This window comes from Arachis hypogaea, chromosome 12 (assembly GCF_003086295.3).
Source record: "Arachis hypogaea cultivar Tifrunner chromosome 12, arahy.Tifrunner.gnm2.J5K5, whole genome shotgun sequence".
In the NCBI taxonomy this organism is placed as follows: Eukaryota; Viridiplantae; Streptophyta; class Magnoliopsida; order Fabales; family Fabaceae; genus Arachis; species Arachis hypogaea.
Window position 1 is genome coordinate 23,779,024 of NC_092047.1, and position 19,438 is coordinate 23,798,461.

General features: G+C 28.8%; 1 protein-coding gene and 1 long non-coding RNA gene across 3 annotated transcripts; both read left to right on the forward strand.

The window, feature by feature from the left end:
• Positions 1-957: 957 nt before the first annotated feature.
• LOC112727150 (uncharacterized) lies at positions 958-5,445 on the forward strand. Of its 2 annotated transcripts, XM_025776797.3 has the most exons (4): positions 1,029-1,323; positions 1,430-1,770; positions 3,477-3,563; positions 3,708-5,445. In XM_025776797.3, exons 2-4 carry the CDS (start codon positions 1,432-1,434, stop codon positions 5,079-5,081), a joined length of 1,800 nt encoding a protein of 599 aa, XP_025632582.1. In that variant the 5' UTR covers positions 1,029-1,323; positions 1,430-1,431; the 3' UTR covers positions 5,082-5,445. The 2 variants fall into 2 exon arrangements, with proteins under 2 accessions (XP_025632581.1, XP_025632582.1); XM_025776796.3 differs by having other exon boundaries at positions 958-1,770.
• Positions 5,446-12,976: 7,531 nt separating this feature from the next.
• On the forward strand, positions 12,977-16,433 carry LOC112727152 (uncharacterized). The gene is made up of 5 exons (XR_003165597.3): positions 12,977-13,904; positions 14,986-15,136; positions 15,437-15,616; positions 15,762-15,910; positions 16,103-16,433. It is a non-coding gene; the product is annotated as an uncharacterized lncRNA (long non-coding RNA).
• The last annotated feature ends 3,005 nt before the right edge of the window (positions 16,434-19,438 follow it).

Below are 19,438 nucleotides of genomic sequence, written 5' to 3' on the forward strand. Positions count from 1 at the left end.
GTCGAGTTATCTTTTTTTAAAAGATCTTATAGAAAAGTAAAAGTAATTTTATGTTTGGATATCTCATACAAAAAGATCTTTTTATCTATCAATTATGTTTGGATATAACAATATAAAAGTACTTTTTTGTTTATTTATTACCTGAAAAATATCTTTTTTTTTTAAGGAAAAAAGATCTTTTAAAAAAAGATGTAAATTACAGCTTCTAAAAAAAGATGTTTTTTCTGATTTTTCTAGTGCTTTTACTTTTATTACTCGAAATTTGCCAAACACGCTAAAAAATAAAAAAAGATATTTTTTTTATTGAAAAAAGATATTTTTTTATTGAAAAATGGCACCCAAACAAGCACATAATTGATAGATAAAAAAATCTTTTTGCATGAGATACCCAAACATAAAATTACTTTTACTTTTCTATAAGATCTTTTAAAAAAAGATAACTCAAAAAAAATATTTTCTTAAAAACTCACCCAAACAAACTAAAGACCAACCTAGTAGTTTAACTTTTTTTTTTTTGGTACTATTATTTTAAATTTATGTGAAAAAGTACTCATATATTTATCATATTCGAATAAGTAATTGTTTATGAGTATCGTAGTAGTAGAATTTTTTTTTTGGTAACCGTAATAGTAAAATTTAATTTTAACATATTGTCAATATAAAATAATTTTATATCTATATTTAATTACATAATATCATAATAAAAATAACTATATTTTATATTAATTGTGTGTATAATCATTTAAAAAAAATAAATATAATTGTACGACTATTTTACAATCTCAATAATGCAATTAAACTCATCATAGTAATCATGAAACGGTTGCCAAAATTAACATTTGTTTTCTCATCATTATAGAAAATAATCTACCCCTCGTGATTTTTCCCCAAAATGTATAAATAATTTTGGTTCTAAATTGAGAAACTAAATAATGCATTTTGGATTGTTTAATCTTTAATGTTTATTGCCAAAATAGTAAAAAAAAAAAGAAAGAAAGAAAGAAAAAGAAAAGAAACAATTGTTACTCAACTTCTCTGTTCTCTATCCCTAGTCCCTACTTTCGCAACCTCAACAGTCTTTCTAGGCAAAAGGCGTTCCTCAATTCCACACTCATTGTGTGCACAGTGCACACAAAATCCCATTATTGTTCTCTTCAATCTATATGGCCCTTAACCTCAATTTCTCCGAAAGATTCAGCCTTTCGATTCCTCTCTGGTGCACATCACCCCCGTGTCTTGATTCTCACCGCAACCCTTTCTTTTTTCTTTATCTTTCATGATGTGAATTTTTCTGGGACAACGATTATCGCAACCCAGAACAAGGTTGTCTCAAAAATTCGTCCTTTTTAAGGTTTCCGAGGTACCCTTTTTGTTGCTTTGCTTTTTACTTTGTTGCTATTAAACATATTCCTGTTGCTGTGTGTGGAAGCCATGCCTGAGGTGTTGGAGATAAGCTCCGATGAAGAACAGGGTCCCGAGAAGGGACTGAAAAGCATGGACTATGATTGGATAAGGGAGTTTCTTGGCATGTCTGATTCTGACTCTGATGATGATGGAAAATCAGATGATTCAGATGACGTTATCATCATCCGTGAGAACAAACCTCATCAACCCAAGTCAAAGTCTTCAACAGTGGCTGTGAAGAACTTGGTGGATGATGAAGATGGTGATTGTGTAGTTCTTGATGGTGACCCTGAAAATGGTGTCACTTGTGTGGATGATGAGCCAACTGGGTCAGATGAGTTGCTTGTAGTTGGAGAGAAGGGTCAGGTATGTTGTCTCCTTTGAGTTGAAGTTTACATATTTTAGTTGTTATTGGGAATTAACAAGCATAAGTCATTTTTGTTTATGTTTTAGAAGTCAACTATTTATCTATGTTGTTGTTTTTGTAGTTGATTATTGATTGATTGGTCTTGATGTCTTACAAGTTGTTTATTGATTTTGCTTGGTGTTTTAGAAGTGAATCTAGTGATATATCAATGTATAGTGATTTGTGTTGGTGTTTTAGAAGTTGATTATGTATTTTTTTTTTGGTGTTTTAGAAGTTGGATATTGATTTGTGATGGTGTTTCGCATGTGAATTTAGTGATTTCTCAATGCATAGCAACATGATAGTTGATGTTGTAAGAACTTTGGCTTTAAGATACAGTAAGATTAGAGAGAGCAGTAAGGAGCGAGGAAGCATATGGGATTCCTAACATATGTTATTGATAGGCAAGGCTCGAGGAAGAGGAATTAAGAGGAATCTGATGAAAAATACATTAATACTACATCGCACTCATAGATTTGTCACTCAGTAATATGAGCACGTGACTGGACAAATGGTACTCCCAATGATGTATTTTGGTTAGAGGAGTTGTGGTTACTTATTGGTAAAGAATGTGTCTAGCTTTAATGGCTATTGTGGTTGGTCTTTAAGTTGATCTTGTTATCTAATGTCTTAAGCATTGGATGTTTTTCTATTTCCTGAATGTGTTGCATTCATTATATTTAATAAGGCTTCAATGGCATTATATTTTCTAGAATGCTTTGCAACTTGCCATAATATTCCTGTGCAATTTGATGTTCATTGTTTCTTTGGTTTAAAAAATTTTACCCTGTTACGTGCAAGTTTTCATTTACTTGTGCCATGCTTTTATGTCAACAAGGAAATCAAAGTAATTTTCTTCTTGAAAATTTTACTTAGGTATGATAACTTTTAAAATATGCATAAATCATAGTTTCTTCAAATGCTTAATGTTTAATGCTCTGAGTACGGATTTTCTTGTCGGATTACAAGGGAAACTGATAAAGCTTGTTTGCAGATTCAAACATGGCTTGGCATAAACACAGATTGCAAAGTTTCTCTAAACTTGTCATGTCATGTGTACAAATATATATCATTAATGTAGATAATTATGTCGTATCTTCTTCAAATCTCTATATAACCTCAACAAACCCCGTCCAAATAGTCTATTGGATACCCACATCTCAACTTGATGGTTGCTGATTTGTTAGCTAACTTCTACGTTCTAGTATGCTTTTGAATGCGCATAGAGAGAAAGTTGGTATGCATCTATTGTCGAAAAGGGAGTAGCATCCTGCATTAGACAGGGCAGCCCAATAGGGTGGCGAAAAAGAAGACCAAGAAAAACTATAGATGAAATCATTAAAAAAGAATTAAATTTTAAACAGATTTTCTGCAGACATGGTATATAGTAGGGCTCAATCTCATTGTTTGATTAATGTAGCCAATTCCACTGAATGGGTATAAAACAATGTTTTTGTTGTATATATCTACATGTAAATGTAACTTATAGAAAAGTTCCATGCTTCTTAGGTAGAGTATGCTTGAGAATATATTTAAAGGATTTGTTGATCCAAATTTACTCTTTTCATTTTTTTTCCCTTTATTTTATTTTTAATTTTTGGTAGTAGATGTGATTGGGACTGTATAGCTTTTCAAATGTGAAGGCTCATTCTGTTTTGGCTTGCAGGTTGCTTGTAGAGACTATCCTCATGCCCGGCATGCTTGTGCTAAATTCCCTTTTTCTTCCACACCCCATGAAACACATTGTGACCAGGTAAATAAGTGAAGATTATAGCCTCGCTCTATTATCTAACTTTTGCACTCATGTCTCATTTTATCTTGAATATTTCTAATTGTTACTTACTATTCGATATCATCCTTCTATCTATTATGCTGATTTCTGTTTGACACTATGCAGTGTCACTGTTATGTCTGCGACTCCCTAGCACCATGTTTAATGTGGGGCACTGGTTTGCACATTTTAGATCATTGTCATGCAAATGATAAAACTGAGCTATGGAAAATTCAGAGGAAAAACTTCAAGCTGGGCAATTTTTCTCCCTTACCAGCTTTGCCCAATCATGGTACTTCATTACGTGCGGGGCATCGGGAGTGTAATGAAACTCTGCCTCCTGAGGTTATTCACTTGCCTCCAGATTCCATTTTACGGAATCAAGCACGAAGGTCAACTGCAGTGCACAGTTATTCATTGAATTCTGTGCCTCAGAATAACATTTCTCGTCCAGCAAGATTGGTTGCTCACTCCCCTGCACTGAATTCCAGGGTGCAGAACCAGCTCCCTATCCCGAATAACATCCCTGTATACTCGAAAGCCCCCAACATATCAATCCCGAATGGTGCAAACCATGGTAGGTCCTACAGAGGTGCATTCGTTAGAAACAGACCCCAACCTCTCTTTTTTCCAAAGCATTGTCTCGGTGTGCGTACGCATGCCATCCATAAGGAGCGAGGAAGTGGTGTAAGTGGTTTAAGTCATCAGTTCCTTCATCCCCTTACAGTGCCGAACAGAGTAGCCACTGCCGCAAACTTCCCAACAGTGAATCACTCTGGTCATGTTTCGTCCAGCCTCAGCAACCATGTTAGTTCAACACAGCTACAAGGTGATGAATATCATACTGCTCCAGGATTCTCTAATCAGAGCAATGTCAATGACGCAAATCGTGTTTGGCTCCCCGGAAATTCACCGTTGTCACCAAATTCCAGGTCTCGTCCGCAAACATACAGCCAACCATTCATCCAGTCAAATGAGGGCAACAATTTCTATGAACCTTACATTCAGGATGGTGATTCACCTTTAATTTATTCGGCGCCCTCTAATAGCAACCAGCATCAAAATGAGCATCAAATGAGAAATCAAAATGAAAATGCTGTTGGAAATATTGTTCCATGTGAAATTGAAAGTCAAGAAACTTATCAATCAAATCAACAAGAGGTCAACCAAAGGGAAGCTTCTGGAAATGCGGATAACATTTCAGCTTTTGAATCAAATTGGTGCAAAAATACTGGTCAAAGTGTTGAACCTCCAATTGCATGCTCTCATCTACAAGATTCCGGATCCTCCAACCAAGTCCAACCACCCAATGTAAACGAATCCGATACACATGTAACCCCTACTGGAAATGTTGAACCACCAACCGAATGTTCCAGTTTACCTGATTCGTTTGTTGATATCGAAAACTGGCTTTTCGATAAAGACTCAGTTCCAAGGTTAAGTGACAATGGTTCCTTGCCATCTGAACTGATCAATATTCCATCTCCTGAATGGTGGTGAGAGTGTTCAAAAATTGAAAAGTTCTGAAAATAATGCTAAGGAGGCTATTGATTTTTCTGTCAAATGACTTGCTTAGCTATGAGTACTATATAGTGTATGTCACATTTTGAGGCTCATAAAATCCTTTGTTAAGAGATAACCTTGCTAGGTGTTCAACAATCCCCAAAATTTGATGATAAATTAGATTGTATAGTTAGTGCGTAGCCTATAAGCCTAATCAATTAGACATGCTTTTATTATGATTGGATACTTGGATGTATTGAAGGCTCAAAGAAAGTCTGAACCTTTTGCTGCTTTTATGAACAGTTCAAGACCTTCTAAAGTTAATGGATGAAGTGAACATGATAAATGAGCTTTGGTTGCATTTCCTTTGGTTCTTACTCTTTATGCCAATCAATGGGTTGCTGGTGGAGTCAAGGATTCAGATTGAATATATTGCATTATTGAGAAATTTCACGAACCGTTATTTTTTATCAATATTAACCAACATTTTAGATCAACAATATATTTTTATACTATTAGGATTTAGGAGTTTAACCAATACTATATCCTTTGGATATTACGTATAAAAATACATTTGTTGGCCAAGTTTTAATCCAAAATGTTAAGTTTCGTTTGTCATGTAGCATTGCCTTTTAGTCGGAAATTTTAGTATTCAATATTTTATTCACCAAATTAGTTTTCAAATCTTAATTTCATTAGACAAATTTGTCTCGACGTCATATTATTCGTCTTTCATAGAAGAACTAATATGAAATTTTAAAAAATTCTTATGAACTGTTATTTCTTTATTAAATAATGACAGAGGTTGATTTATTTAATTTTTTTTATCATAATTTGTTTTGATATTGATTTGGCTAACAATAAAAAGTTAAAGACTAATTTAGTAATTAAAATTTATTGAGAATTAAAATATTCGATTAAAAATTTCTTAAAAACTGATTTGATATTACTCCAAAGAAAATAATTGATTCAATAATTGAAAAATATTGAAATTTCTTTGCTTATCCATGTCTATAATATCTTCTCAATTTGTAGTTGTAGCATGTGGGAGTAAAGTGTTTTCTATATACTCCAAATAGTTTAGAAAAAAGTTATACACACTGACACACTAAACATAATTCACCAAATTAACTATTATGTATTTTGTATATAAATATATATATTATTAATTTATTTTTAATATGTATTTTATATTTTAAAATATATTTTATATTAGTAATTAATTTAGTAGTTAATTTTTTGTACACCTAGCATTGTTAATAATTTTAACCTATACGTGTATATTTATAAATTTAGCAAGATAGGCCAAAAGGAAATTATAAAGATTTTGCAGGATTCAATGGTTAATTAATAACTAATAAAATTCAAAGTGAATTAGCTTAATGAAAAAAGAATCACTCAGATAAAGATGTTTATTTTATCTTTTGCTAAAGATATTTTTTTATTGTATTTTAATTTTTTTTTTAATTTATTTGGTGTTCTTTTTCACATATTACTAAATTGTTTTAAAAGATTTTTTTTTTCAAAAAAACTGAATTGGACTAAAACAAAAACTGAAATAGCTTAATTATTAGGTTTTTCCTAATATTGTTTATACGAAAGAAGTATGTCATAGTAAAAAAAAAATACGTCACCAAATAATTTATTATCCGAATTATATATGAATCAAATCGATAATATGAAGATTAATACTAAAAAGATCGATAATAGGACTAAAGACTCATAAAACTTTCTTAAATTCACAAAAAAAAACCTATTTATATTTGTGACATATAAAATAATTACCATATTATTATTACATTATATATATATATATATATATATATATATATATATATATGGGAAAAAAATCTAACTGATTTAAAGTACAATTTTTTTCTAATATCTGATTAAATTGTTCTTGTATTCTTGTATTTTTTTGGACTTCTTCTTAGTTAAAAGTATAATCATTATAAATATTTTAATTAATATTAATCGAATATGACCAAAATTTCGATCCGATTTGCACTAAACTCATCAAATTGGATTCAGTATTTGCACTTTTTATATTTAGATCGAATATCAAATATATACGTAAAATAAAAAATATTAAATTTTTTTTTATAAAATAATCAATATTTTTTTTATTCTTTTAAACATATTTATTTCTATCCAATTAGAATGTGGATCAGATCCGATCTAATCCGATCATCTTACAGATTAGATCATATCCACAAATTATGGATTAGATACAGATAAATACCATAAATTTATGGATATGATCCGATCTATGATAGGTTCATTGTTGCAAAAATATACTTCTTTTTTATCATAAACCATTATTAGATCTTAATTACCATTAAAAGTCCGTGGCAGTAACAGTTGATGAATTCAATGAACCACAAAAAATCTTTGATCCAAATAACTTCAATGACACATCCAAGATACTCCATAGAAATATCTTCATTTGACTTGTGTGGTTGAGTTCTTCTGTCAACATATTTTGTCAACATATTTCATTAGCATTGTCTTTTAGCCACACAAATCAGATGAAGACATTTCTATGGAGTTTCCTGGATGTGGCATTGGGATTATTTGGATTGAAGATCTCTTGTAATTCAATCTTCAAAGAGGAAAGGACCTTGAAGCATGATCATGCTTTTTCAAAGTGTCTATTTTCGGAAGGTAGGATAATAGAGTGACAAGTAAGGACTAAAATGTTAAATATATAGTTCCATACATGACGGATGCAGCTTATAGAGTTTTATAGTTAGATAGCTTATAGAGTTTTATAGTTAAATAGTTGCAGTCAAGAGTGAGAATAATAATTTTAGGTTGCTTTTATCCCAGTTTTTGTATAAAATCATCAATAATTTGGGATAGATATTATAAATAAGTTTTTATATAATTTTGTTATTTTTATTCTCATAGGATAATCTAATTAATAATAAAAGTTAATACCAATGCATAATAACTATTATCTCTACTATTTTTGGTGTACTATTTATCCAAAAACTTACACAACAAAAAAAGGTAACAGATAAAAGCAAGAAAATATAGTAGAGACATTTTTATTAGATACAAAGAAAGATCTCTCAGATAATTATATTATCTTTTTCACAATCTACTTATCTATTAGTAATATATTATAATATTGCTAAAGGTAACTTCCGTATTTATTCTTAACTTTTTAGGATTTTTAATATGATGCCACGTCAATTTTAAGTGGTTCTAGATTCATTCTTAACTTTTTAAAATTTTACAGTTCAAGAGGTCAAATTCAGCACTATTGTTTAATTATTTCATTGTCATTCTCAATATAACAAGAATGAAATCAGGCTCTCTAAAATTTTGAAAATCCACATTCTACCGAACTAAATCAAGAGCGCTTATTATTTATTTTTTTTTAAAACATAATAATATTTATTATTAAATTTTAAGTGATCCCAATACATCTTGCCCATATACCATATACTATATATAAATATTGATATATATGTATCTCCGATTTAAATCGGTTTCAATTGATCTCTTATTATTTCTCTTTCGATAAGTATTAGTTCAAGATAGGGATGACATGATTTGAAATTGAAAAATTTATTATTTTTAGATCACCAATTTAATATTTCATTCAAAATATTTTTTCTCTATACAATAGATAGATTCAAAAATAGATATTTATATGAGTTATAAATAAAAATTTTTATTTAATAGATATTTATATGAGTTATAATTAAAATAATTCTAAAATTTTATTTCTTTAATTTTATTAAAAATATAACTATTTAAAATTATTTTAGTTAATATTATATACAAACTCTATATTCTATTAGAGAATAGAATCCACCTAATTAAGAGTATTCCAACATTTAAATTTTTTATACAAAAAAGTTTTTTGAATTTTCCGTAGAAATTGATTACACTGATGAATAAGCTTTCAATGCTTCCAAAAACTTTTCCTTTTTCAAAGAGTTTTTTGAATTTTGTTTGGATCTCGAGGTGCATTACTTTAAAACTGTCATGCAACTAATATAATTTTTTATTGTCCTACGAAAAGATCTGTCCAAAAACCCTTTCTTTTTTCAAAGAGTTTTTTGAATTTTTTTGGATATCGAGGTGTGTTTCTTTGGAAGAGCCAAAAATCTTTCCTTTTCCAAAGAGTTTTTTGATTTTTTTTTTTTGGATCTTGAGATACGTTTCTTTGAAACTGCCAAAAATCTTTCCTTTTTTAAAGAATTTTTTGAATTTTTTTAGATCTCGAGGTGCATTTTTTTGGAACTGCCATGCAACTAATATAATTTTTTATTGCCCTATAAAAAGATCTGTCCAAATTTTTTTTGGATATCGAGGTGTATCTCTTTGGAAGAGCAAAAAATCTTTCCTTTTCCAAAGAATTTTTTATTTCTTTTGAATAAGGGCAGGGGCGGATAGCAGGAATCAAACCCGCATCTTCTCCTTGGTAAAGAGAAATTTTACTATTCGACTATATCCACATTTTTAAATTGTATTTGATATGTAATATATCAATTTTATTTGTGTTTTAATTTTATATAGATTACTCTATACTTTCAATGTTAATAGGATTTTTTTAATATTATTTTTTATATTTTTTATTCTTTAATTTTATATAGGTTAGTATATCCTTTCAATATTAATAAATTCTTTTTAATAAGTATAAATTGAGTTAAATTCTAATTTATTTTTCCATTTTATATTTACTCTTTGTTATATCTCTATATATAAATCAACATTCACTTTACACAATTTCTTTATCCCTCCTCACATAATCTCATATTTCTTCTATTCTTTTTAGTGTAAATGATTTATAGATAACTAATCATATATTATTATATTAATAAAAATAATTAATTTTCACAATCATTACTTAAAAAGACATATAAATGCATGAATTTAATTAATTAGATAATTATACAAAAAATTTTATATTAAAATTAAACTCATATATATGTAAAAAAATAATAAAATAAAATATAAATACTATTAAGCTTTTGCAAAGATCAAAATTGACAAATGTAATAATAATAATAATAATAATAATAATAATAATAATAATAATAATAATAATAATAATAATAATAATAATAATAATTAATTAATTAATTAATTAATTACAGTTTTATATGAATAAATATTTTATTTGATCACCTACTAATTTAAAAACTTAGCTATACAAGGATACACATAAAATATATAATAATTAAATAAAATATCTGGCAAAAATCGAATAAAATAAGAGAAAGAAGACAAGAATCTCAATCTTCTCTTTACTGGGTATCCGTTTTCCAAGATTACAACCTTACTAGATTAGTATCCACACAAAGAGAAGACTTTGCTGGGTATCCGTTTTTCAAGATTACAACCTTACCAGTAGGGCTGCACACGGATCGGATCGGATCGGATCGGATATAGCCTAAAATTCTATCCGATCCGCACTGCACTCATCGGATACGATATCCGTATTTTTTCAGGCTATATCCGATCTGATCCGATCCGCATACTTGCGGATCGGATCGCATCGGATATCGGGTATATCCGCATAATTAAAAAAAAAAACTATTTTAAGATTTTGTTTGGCTGTTTTTACAAAAAAAAAAAAAATATCCAAAAAATTTATTTTTCACCTGTTTAAGCCTATTTACTTCTAAAATATTATCAATAAAAGTTCTCTTGAATAACAAAAATGAAATAATAACACAATATTTATGTTTAATTACTCTAAGTTGAAGTACAACATAAAAAATTAAAAACAAGATATCATAAAATTCATAAAATAACACACTAAAATTCATATCACATTAGGGTCTACTTTCTTAAACTATGCTATTTATATGAGATGTGCGGATATGCAGATTTACAGATCAGATCCGCGGATATCACTGCCAAATCTGCAATCCGATCCTACCATAGTGCAGATCGGATCTGATCCGATTTGATGACTCTGCTGATCGGATAATATCCGCAAAATTCGGATCGAATGCAAATAATTACCGCGAATATGTGGATATTATCCGATTCATGTGCAGCCCTACTTACCAGATTAGTATCCACCGTTTTTCAAGATTACAATTTTACCAGATTAATATCCACACAAAGAGAAGACTTATTTAGTCCACTGATTGAGTTTTTGTTTTTTTGAAATGGATTATAAAATGAGAGAAAGAAAAATAAATAAAAAATAAGTTCTTGATTAATTTTTTTTAAGATACCTATGTTGCAGCAAAACTTAATTATCTCTAAATCTCTGTGAGATTTATAAGTTTTTTAATTAAAGTATATAAGTTGTCTTAAGTTTTAATAGTTAAAAACCTATGAATGATTCATTTTAATTCGAATTTATATGTTTTCATAAAAAAAATATTTAAAAACCTATTATTTGTTTTTATATTTAATTATATAATATTGTATTAATATAATATCAAAATACATAATTATATTAAAAAGAATAATTTAATTAAATAATAATATAAATATATATGATACTAAAATAACATAATAAAATTAAACTCATGATATTTGTATGTTTAATTAGACATGTTGTGGTAATTAATAAAAAAATAACAATGAAATGATTTTTGAGACTTTTTTTGGATTTTATCTTTACATATAGATTAAAAAAATAGAGACAAAAAAGTACTTAAAATGAAAAACAGAGAGATAAATACATAAAAAAAATCTCAAAAAAAAAATTATCGCTCCAAAAATTAGGATAAAAAACTCAATCAAAAGAAAGAAATTTTTGTTAACTTTTCTTTTTGTTTTGTTCTCATACAAATGACAAATTTTTAAATTTTAAGTCTCTCTCTTTTTTTTTTTAAAGAAAACAAAAACTGATTTCATGTTTTATTCAAATTGATAGTTAAATAGTTACTGTCAAGAATGAGATAAATAGTTCTAAGTTGTTTTTATTCCAGTTTTTATATAAAATAATCAATAATTTAAAATAGATATTAAAAATAAGTTTTTATATAATTTTGTTGCTTTTATTTTCATAAGATAGTCTAATTAATAATAGAAATTAATATCGTGCATAAAAGGGATGGCAAAATTTCTCGAGACGCGGGAATTTCTGCAAGGATTGTCCCGAATGGGATTCGACTGTGGGGAATTTTCTCCGTAAGAATGGGGACGAGAGACAAAATTCTTCCGAGGCAGGTGCGGGGATCCGAGCAGGGATCCCCGCCCCATATCCGCTAATTCCTGAAATTCATAAATTTACTGAATTGTCCTTAATAGTTTATTTCTCATATATATTTTTAGCCATTTCCCAGACACACACACATATATAGAAACCCAAAACTCCTAATCCTCATTTACATAACTTTTCTTCAATTTAGAAATCCCTAACGCTGTCCATACTCCATCCAACCTCTTTGCAGCCACCCTCTCGCCACTCTCTCTTCTCACCGCATCGTCACACTTCACCGTACCATGATCATCACTGCGTCGTGCTCTCTATTTGCGGTGTTTCTTTCCGTAACTCTGTCATCGTATTCATTCTCCTCTCTGTTGCCACGTCTCCCACCTTGTCCACTTCTCTGTCCTCTGGCTCGCCGTTGCGTCCCCCCACTGCGTCATTTCGAAAGAAGTCACCATTTTGTCGTTTAGGCTTTTTGTATAAATCTTGTTGTTTTTGTATAGAATGGATACTTATACCTCTAATCATATGAAAATTAATAATTAGTTAAAATGATCAGATAGATGAAAAATGGGATTCTTGCAAAAACACTACTACATTTTGAACATTTGGTAACATTTATTGCTTAACATTTATTAAAGCGTTAGTGATTATTATAAAATTATATATAAAATAATATTTATAATAAAATGTTAGTAAATATATATAATTTTTTTAAAAAACTTTAAAAATGTTACCTATTCCGATCATGGAAATCAAGATAGGAGACTACCCTAACTGCTCGGAGGGAAGAAAGAAATATTTACTAACCGTTTCCATTCCCATTTCCGATATTCCCACAAAACTCGCCTTCTCTCTGCTTCCTTTAATTCTCTCTGTAAGAATTCCCAAATTTGCCATTCTAATTTCAGGAAGAAGCAATTGAAATAATTACTGAAACTGAAGGAAGGAATTGGTACATCTTCGTCGTTGCTTGTTATGGAAAGTAACGGTTTCAAATATATGTGCTTCTAGCTTTAATATTACTGGTTTAACCTTGCTTTTTATTTAATTATTTTTTTTATCTTAAATGAGATTTATTTTTTAATTATCATATATACTAGATAGTTTGATTATAATATATATTACAGATAAAGTGAATCATCTTATTATTTTTTATATTTATTATAAAAAATAATAAACCATATGCAAAATGAAAAAATTGAATTAATCTATTCGTTTTTTTGGGAATTAATAATATACAAAACTCCTTGTTTTGGTGTTTATTTATTTAATGTTAAGTAGGTGTTTAGCGTGTAATTAGCTAATTAAGAATCATGTCGAGGCCCTGAGTGGAGCTTTGAGCAGGATAAAGCATTTGAGAATGCCTTGGGTACTTACCCTGAGGACGATCCGGATCGATGGGAGAAGATTGCTGCCGATGTAATTGGGAAGACTTTGGAAGAGGTTAAACAACACTATGAGCTTCTGGTTGATGATGTCAACTTAATTGAATCTGGGCGTGTGACTCTACCGACTTATAATTCTACTTTAGAAGGCTCAACAGGCAATGCTAGTGATGAAGGAGCTGGCAAGAAGGGTGGCCAACCTTAGAATTCGAACAACGAGTCTAATAATGGATCTAAGGCTTCAAGATCAGATCAGGAACGTCATAAGGGTATTGCTTGGACAGAAGATGAACACAGGTCAGTTTATTGTTTACTTAAGTATTTAGAGAACCTGGGTACAGTTATATATGGCTGTAGGAAACTTCATAAGGTAGTTTATCTATTTTAATTTGTTACCGTTTCATCTCAATTTTGTTGTGTTAAACCATATCATTTTGGAGCTTTATCTGATTGTAGTCTCCATATCCTGGTCAATCTTTGTAAATGTCATGACAGCTTAGAAGTTCTTTTCCACCATAACAAATTGTTTCTTCTAATCTTGTTAGTTTAGTTTCCATTCACTCTTAATTGTTGAGACAATTTGTAGTGCTCCTTTGGCAGGGTTGCCATTGCTCTGGTTATAATTGATTTCCAGTAGGTTGAAATCGACAACACTTTGATTATTTCCAGTAGGTTTAATAACTAATTTGAGAAAAATAATTATTCAAAAAAAGTATTTTTGGCAAGAAGTAATGATGATGATTTTTCCCCTTTTTGACTTCTTCTCATTTGACGAGTGGAATTAACACCCATTTTTTTTAATAACAACTTATTTTCTAATTTTCTGCTTAATTACACAAAGAAAAAGTGTACATTGAGAAATATTTAACTAATCAAGTACTATATAATACTTTATGTTTATTTAATTTTCCAATAAATATCCCTAATGTGTGCCTAATATTGAGCAACTTCAATAGTAAGTGCGGATGAACCTAAATGTTGGCTGCATCCTCAAGCCAAGTCCATTTTGATTGTGTATAGTCAACTTTTTCATAACTAGGGATAGTTGCATGAACATCATTCACGCCATACTTGATTCTTAAGCAAGTATAGACATTGACTAGGGAAATAGTTGTTTAATGTACACAATTAATTCAAAACAAAAGTATAATTATTGTAAGTTTGATACTTTGATGATGGAAGACATTAGTTTTTATTGGCAGTATTAGATCTCAATCCTTCATGTTCTCCCTCAATAAGTTACATTCTATTTACAGAGGTATAAATTTTCTTGTCTGATTTAGCACATTTAAACATTTTTCATCCAAAAATTATTTGCAGCCATGCATATTTATATACTTAAAAATTAATCCTGTGATTTTGGTTTATAATAATTCAGGAACCAAGCAAGGCTACAGAGAAATCTAATGTACCTAGCAGCAATATATGATTCTCAACCATAACCACATTTTATTGGACTGCTCCCCAAATTCTGCTTGTTGCCGCTACCGATAATCCTCATTTTAGCAACTGTTTGAACTTCAAAACAAGTAGGATTTTCTTATCCATATCTTAATAAGTGAATGCATGTGTTAGATTATATGTTGTACTTGATTTTATGCATTATTGTCAAGAATTCTTTGATCTCTTCTTCTAATTGTTTGGTAGAAAGTTTGAGGAGGTACTTCTCCTATATTTAGTCTTGAGATTTTATCTTACATACCTTCTATAATTGTTATAGTGTTATGGCAAATTATAATGCCTTGTTTTGCAACAATAGTTTGGTAAAATGCTCCTTATTTTAGTTTTTTTCCTTCTCATTTTGGACATTTTGAATTTTATAATATTAGTTAGTCATGGATAAGAGTTGGATGCTCAAACCGCGAACTTCTAAGAAGTACTGCATTATAGAAAAACAATGAAAAGGACACTACATTTATGAAAAGGGTAGCAAGCCAAAACCCGATCTTTCAATACTACCAATTGTTGAAGAGTTGAGAAGACTTGCCAATATTATGCCTGGTGGAAAGGTGCTTTTCTTTTGAAAATTCTGTATTGCAAGTGATTGTTTGATCATAAGCTTCCTCTCTCACTAGATTGAATCTATATCTTCTTGAATTTGCTCGTCGGCATTAGCTTGTGTAGTGAAGCTGATAGCATTTATTCCTTTTGCAGCCTATATCTATTACTGACCAAGAGATTGTAGAGATGATACTCTTTCCAATAGTGAACGAGGCATGCCATGTTTTATATGAAGGAATGGTTATTCAAGCATCAGACCTCGACATTGCTTGTGTTCTTGGGATGAGCTTCCCTAGTTACAGGTGGGTTTACCCTTTCCTTTTTCTTTCCTAGTCTAAAATATTGAAGGGCTAAAGCTAAGAAAAGAAATTTATAAAAGCATTGCAAAATCATTTTCTTCCATGTAATAATTTGTAAACTATTTGAACTCTTAAACCATCATTTATGTTACTGCCCCTTTTGTACTTATCTAGTCCAGCATGTTTTATGATCAGCTTTTTGGTTGGGGCAAAGCATGTATATAACAGCCTAAAGAAATGGTCAGAATTATATGGTAACTTCTATAAGCCATCAAGGTATATGGAGGAAAGGGCAATTCAGGGCATTCCTTTGTTAAGACTTTATATCTGTTATTTTCTATTTGAATTTTATGGAACTTAGTATTTTCAATTTCCTTTGTACATGAGAAAAAAAATGTTAAATTGACATAGTTACCTTAGGATATTTGGATAGTTAAAGTTGAAAAACCAAGATAACTAAGTCCTGCTTACTTTCTTGTATGTGACTGCTTACTTCCTTTTGTACATGAGAAAAAAAATTGTTAAATTTCCTTGGTGTAAGTGACTGCTTACTTTCTTGTGAAGTCCTGTAAATGGTAACTAATGAAATTCATGCTCTTCTGCCTATTATACTCTCTTCCAAGATTGTATTTAATGAGGAAGTTTCTAAGAATCTGGAAGTTGGCCCCCGGGCCAGAAAACACTTTACTTCATGGTCTGGTGTGGGTTAAATGTTACTAAAGATATTGTGTATTTAAATGTTACTAAAGATTTATTATAATATTTTTTTTTGTTAGCAAAGAAAATCTTTTGTAACATTTATTTGAGTATTACTATAGAATATCTATTGTAATATTTTTTAAAATGTTATTAGAAAGACTTATTGTGACATTTTTTAAGTGTTACATAAAATATCATACAGAAAATATCTAAGGTAACATTTTTCTAAGTGTTACAAAAATTATCTATTGTAACATTTCTCTAAGTGTTACCATGAATGGTCTATTGTAATATTTTTCATAATATTACTATAGAATATCTTTTGTAACATTTTTACTAAATGTTATTAAATTTTTAGAAAAATGTTAGTAGAACTCTTTAGTAACATAGGGTATATTTAACATTTGTTAAAATATTACTAATATACATAGGTAATATTTTTAAAATTTTTTAGATTTTTTTGTATCTTGAAGTGCGTTTTTTTAGATGCATTTAATATAGTTTTTTTTTAGATCTCCTTGACAAAAGAGAAATTTTATCATTGGACTAATTTGCATTTTTAAATTGTATTTTATATGTAATATATCAAATTTTTTTGTGTTTTAATTTTATATAAATTACTCTATGCTTTTAATGTTAATAAGATTTTTTAAATATTATTTTTTATATTTTCTTATTCTTTAATTTTATATAAGTTTCTATATCCTTTCAATGTTAATCAATTCTTTTTAATAGGTATAAATTGAGTTAAATTCTAATTTATTCTCACATTTTATATATACTTTTTGTTATATCACTATATAAATCAACATTCACTTTATGTAATTTTTTTTATCTCTCCTCATATAATCTCATAATTCTTTTTTTTTTCCTACCACTTTTGCTAAATATATGTAGTAAGTGATTATGTAATTGTATTTATTAGGAAGAAAGTGAAGAAAAAAATGATAGTGACCCAACCAACCATGAAAAAGAAGACTTGACTTAAATTACTTTAGCTCTTTTGATTTTAATTGAATTACTTTTAACTATTTTATTTCATTTCTCATGTGCCTTATTATTATAGCGTAGGATTTTTTTTTTCATTTTTTTTCTCACTCTCATGACATTTATTTTTCTTTAGATTACTCTATAATTTCATATTCTCTTCTTCTCTACTTTTATATGGGATACTATATGTCTTCAATGTTAATATTATTTCTCTTTATTAGCTATAAACATAATTCATCATCTTTTATACTCACTCTTTCTTATGGTTATTATTTAGTGTTACAATTTAGGATTCTTCTTCATTTTCTTTTCACTCTTATGTCATTTATTTTTTAGGTTACTCTGTTTTTTATAATCTCTTACTATTTGTTTTTATATAAGATACGATATGGTTTTAATGTTAATGTTATTTCTCTTTAATAGGTATAAATTGAGTAATAAAACATAATTCATCCTCTTCTTTCATACTTACTCCTTCTTATATTTTTTATATAAATCAACATTTACTTGACACCACTTCTTTATCTTCTCTTTCACATAATATCATGCCACTTATTTTTTTCCTCCGTTTTTATTGATATTTTGCACAAATATTTAAAGAATTCAGTTGATAGCCACAATTCTTTTTTTTAGTTTAATAAACATATGTATGAAGTAATAAATTCTTAAAATACTATATATATATATATCAGTTTTGAATTAGTCTCAATTTATCCTTTATTACTTCTCCTACGATATGTATTAGTAAGAGATAGGGATGACAGGATTTGAAATTCAAAAATTTATTATTTTTGGATCACCAATTTAGTATTCTATTCAAAATATTTTTTTTAATAAAATAAATAGATTCCAAAATAGATATTTATATGAGTTTTAAGTAAATTTTTATTTAATAGAATTATTTTTATATAAAGATTCTATTAAAATTAAATAAAAATAATTCTAAAATTCTGTTTCTTTGATTTTATTAAAAAATATAACTATTTGAAACTATTTTAGTTAATATTATATACAAATTATATATTCTATTAGAGAATAGAATCCAACTAATTCAGAGTATTTCAATGTTTGTATTTTTTTATACAATTTTTTTTTTAAATTTTTCGTAGAAATTGATTGCGCTGATGAATAAGCTTTCAATACTGTCCAAAAACATTTCCTATTTCAAAGAGTTTTTTGGATATTTTTTTAATCTCGAGGTGCGTTTATTTGAAACAGTCATACATCTAATATAGTGATAGTGATTGCGCTGATGAATAAGCTTTCAATGCTGTCCAAAAACCTTTCCTTTTATAAAGAGTTTTTTGGATTTTTTTTATCTCGAGGTGCGTTTCTTTAGAACTGTCATGCATCTAATATAGTGATAGTGATTGCGCCATTCAAAAACCTTTCCTTTTACAAAGTGCCTTTTTTATTTTTTTTATCTCGAGGTGCGTTTCTTTGGAACTGTCATGCATCTAATATAGTAAATGATTGTGTTATCCAAAAACCTTTCCTTTTACAAAGAGTTTTTTGAAATCGTCATGCATCTGATATAGTGATAGTGATAGTGATAGTGATTGCGCTGTCCAAGAATTCTTTTTATCTAGAGCTGCCACACATCTAATATAGTTTTTTTTTGGGATCTCGAGATGCGGTCCATACATCTAATATAATTTATTTTTTTTGGATCTCGAGGTGCAGTTTTTTAGAACCGCCATGCAACAAATAATTTTTTATTAGGTTTAAGAAAGAGTCATAATTTTCTTTTAAGTAATGGAAAGGGCGAATAGTGGGAATCGAACCCACGTCTTCTCCGTGGCAAAGAAAAATTTTACTATTGGACTATATTTGCATATTTAA